This window comes from Brassica oleracea, chromosome C4 (genome assembly GCF_000695525.1).
Source record: "Brassica oleracea var. oleracea cultivar TO1000 chromosome C4, BOL, whole genome shotgun sequence".
NCBI lineage: Eukaryota > Viridiplantae > Streptophyta > Magnoliopsida > Brassicales > Brassicaceae > Brassica > Brassica oleracea.
In genome coordinates, this window is record NC_027751.1 from 26,220,286 (window position 1) to 26,222,065 (window position 1,780).

Below are 1,780 nucleotides of genomic sequence, written 5' to 3' on the forward strand. Positions count from 1 at the left end.
AAATTCTTAAGCCAAAGGTGAGAGATAGGATGACTCACCAGTGATCGGACGAGACATGCTTGGGTCCATTGACTCATCCCCGATTGTGTACACCCGCGGCATGATGGTCTGCCTCTTAGCCGCTGGCTGAGGCCCATCACTCGGACGCTTCCCAGCAGATTGTGCGTCCTTCGGACACTGATTCTTGTAGCGCCCCGTTTCGCCGCAGTTGTAGCACACACGTTCCCCAGCACCCTTGTTCTGGCTCTTCGGCCTTAGATCTTCCTCAGGGCAATCACGCACCTTGTGATCCATACTTCCGCAACGGTGACAAGCTCCCGTAGCAGCACGGCAGACACCAGAGTGAATCTTCCCGCAAGTCGAACACGTACAGCGACCTGTTGCATTCGGCTTGCTGGAAAAGCCAATCTTCACCGGCTTTTGATTCTTTCCCGCATGCTTACCAGGATGGACATGCGCCACTGTGCCAAACACCTTGGCTTCCTCACTGATTCCTGCTTCCCGTTATGCGACCTTTTCCACCAGTTCGGCCACAGTATCATAGTTGCGGATCTTACAACGAGTTCGGAGATCAACCCTGAGTCAGCGCATGAATTTTCGGACCAAGGAGATTTCCGACTCAGCCTCACGCCCAGCATACTTCTTGAGGCTGTTGAATTCCGCTTCATACTCCCTTACAGTCATAGATCACTGTTCCAGTCTGAGAAAAGCTCTCTCGAGCTGATCAAATGCTTCCGGCGGAAAATACTTCCCACGGAATTCGGTCTTAAAGTTGGCCCACGTGCAATGCTCAGCACCAATCCGAGCCGCTACACCTCGCCACCAGAGGCGCGCATCACCGTCCAAGTAGTGGACATCAATGTCCTTCTTGTAAGCAAGAGGACAACGGATCGACTTAAAGTTCCGCCATATCCTGTCAATCCATTGATCTGCTTCCTTTGGTTTTGAACCACCCGAAAAGAACTTCGTTCCCAGTTTCTGCATGTGGTCCATAACCTTGAGGTAAGACGGATTCCTAACAACGTGTGCCTCCTCTCCATCAGGCACCAAGTTCTCCACTTCCTCCGCAACAGGTGGAGCCACTGGAGGTGCTGCCGCAGCAGGCAATCTTGCCAAGACTTGCGCCAAGATAGTCAAAACGGCTTCCAATCCAACCGGAGCAGCAGCAGCTTCAACAGCAGCACCAGCCGCTGCAACATTGTTCAAATTCGCTGCATTCTGAGCAGCATTCCGAGCCTCTTCCGTACCAGCTTCATTCCAGACCACGTTGCTCGCAGACCCCTCAGCGGTCTCATTCACAGTCCTTCTTGTGTTACAGTTACTTTTTGCCATCTGCAACAAGATCACAGGCAAGTTAGTCAAAACTAACTTGGGATCAGAACTCGGAACACAAAATTTACCGCGAGACGTCAGGCTTGGAAGGATGGTTTGCCCCAATAACCCACTATACTTAGATTGTCCTAGAACTCGACTCCGCTCTGATACCACTTGAAAGGACCCGACCTATTTTTTCGTACATCAGTACGAGTCTGGCTCGACAACCTCGATCAGACTTGGGCCGTTTTCATATTTTTCCTTACTTAGAATTATTTCAGAGTGTTAGTTCTTTTTCAGACAGTCAAGCAAAACATAATACGATTTGAATAGATAATCTGAGGTTCGAGTTAACAAGTCAGTTCGCTATAGGCTATTACATGTTAATCTCGTCCTATATCTACCCAAACCCACCATCCTTCCTTCCTGCCCTTGTCTCGCGTTCAAGCTATGTCTTTACCCTTTC

The 1,780-nt window shown here is 50.0% G+C and overlaps 1 protein-coding gene across 1 annotated transcript in view; it reads right to left on the reverse strand.

The window, feature by feature from the left end:
- LOC106338510 overlaps positions 1–684 on the reverse strand; it is a 1,109-nt gene extending 425 nt beyond the window's left edge. Inside the window, exons 1-2 of the mRNA XM_013777468.1 lie at positions 630–684; positions 39–494 (exon numbers count right to left, since the gene is read on the reverse strand). Of these exons, the coding sequence (XP_013632922.1) occupies positions 39–494; positions 630–684 (511 nt within the window). The remainder of the gene's footprint in view (positions 1–38; positions 495–629) is intronic.
- Positions 685–1,780: the final 1,096 nt, after the last annotated feature.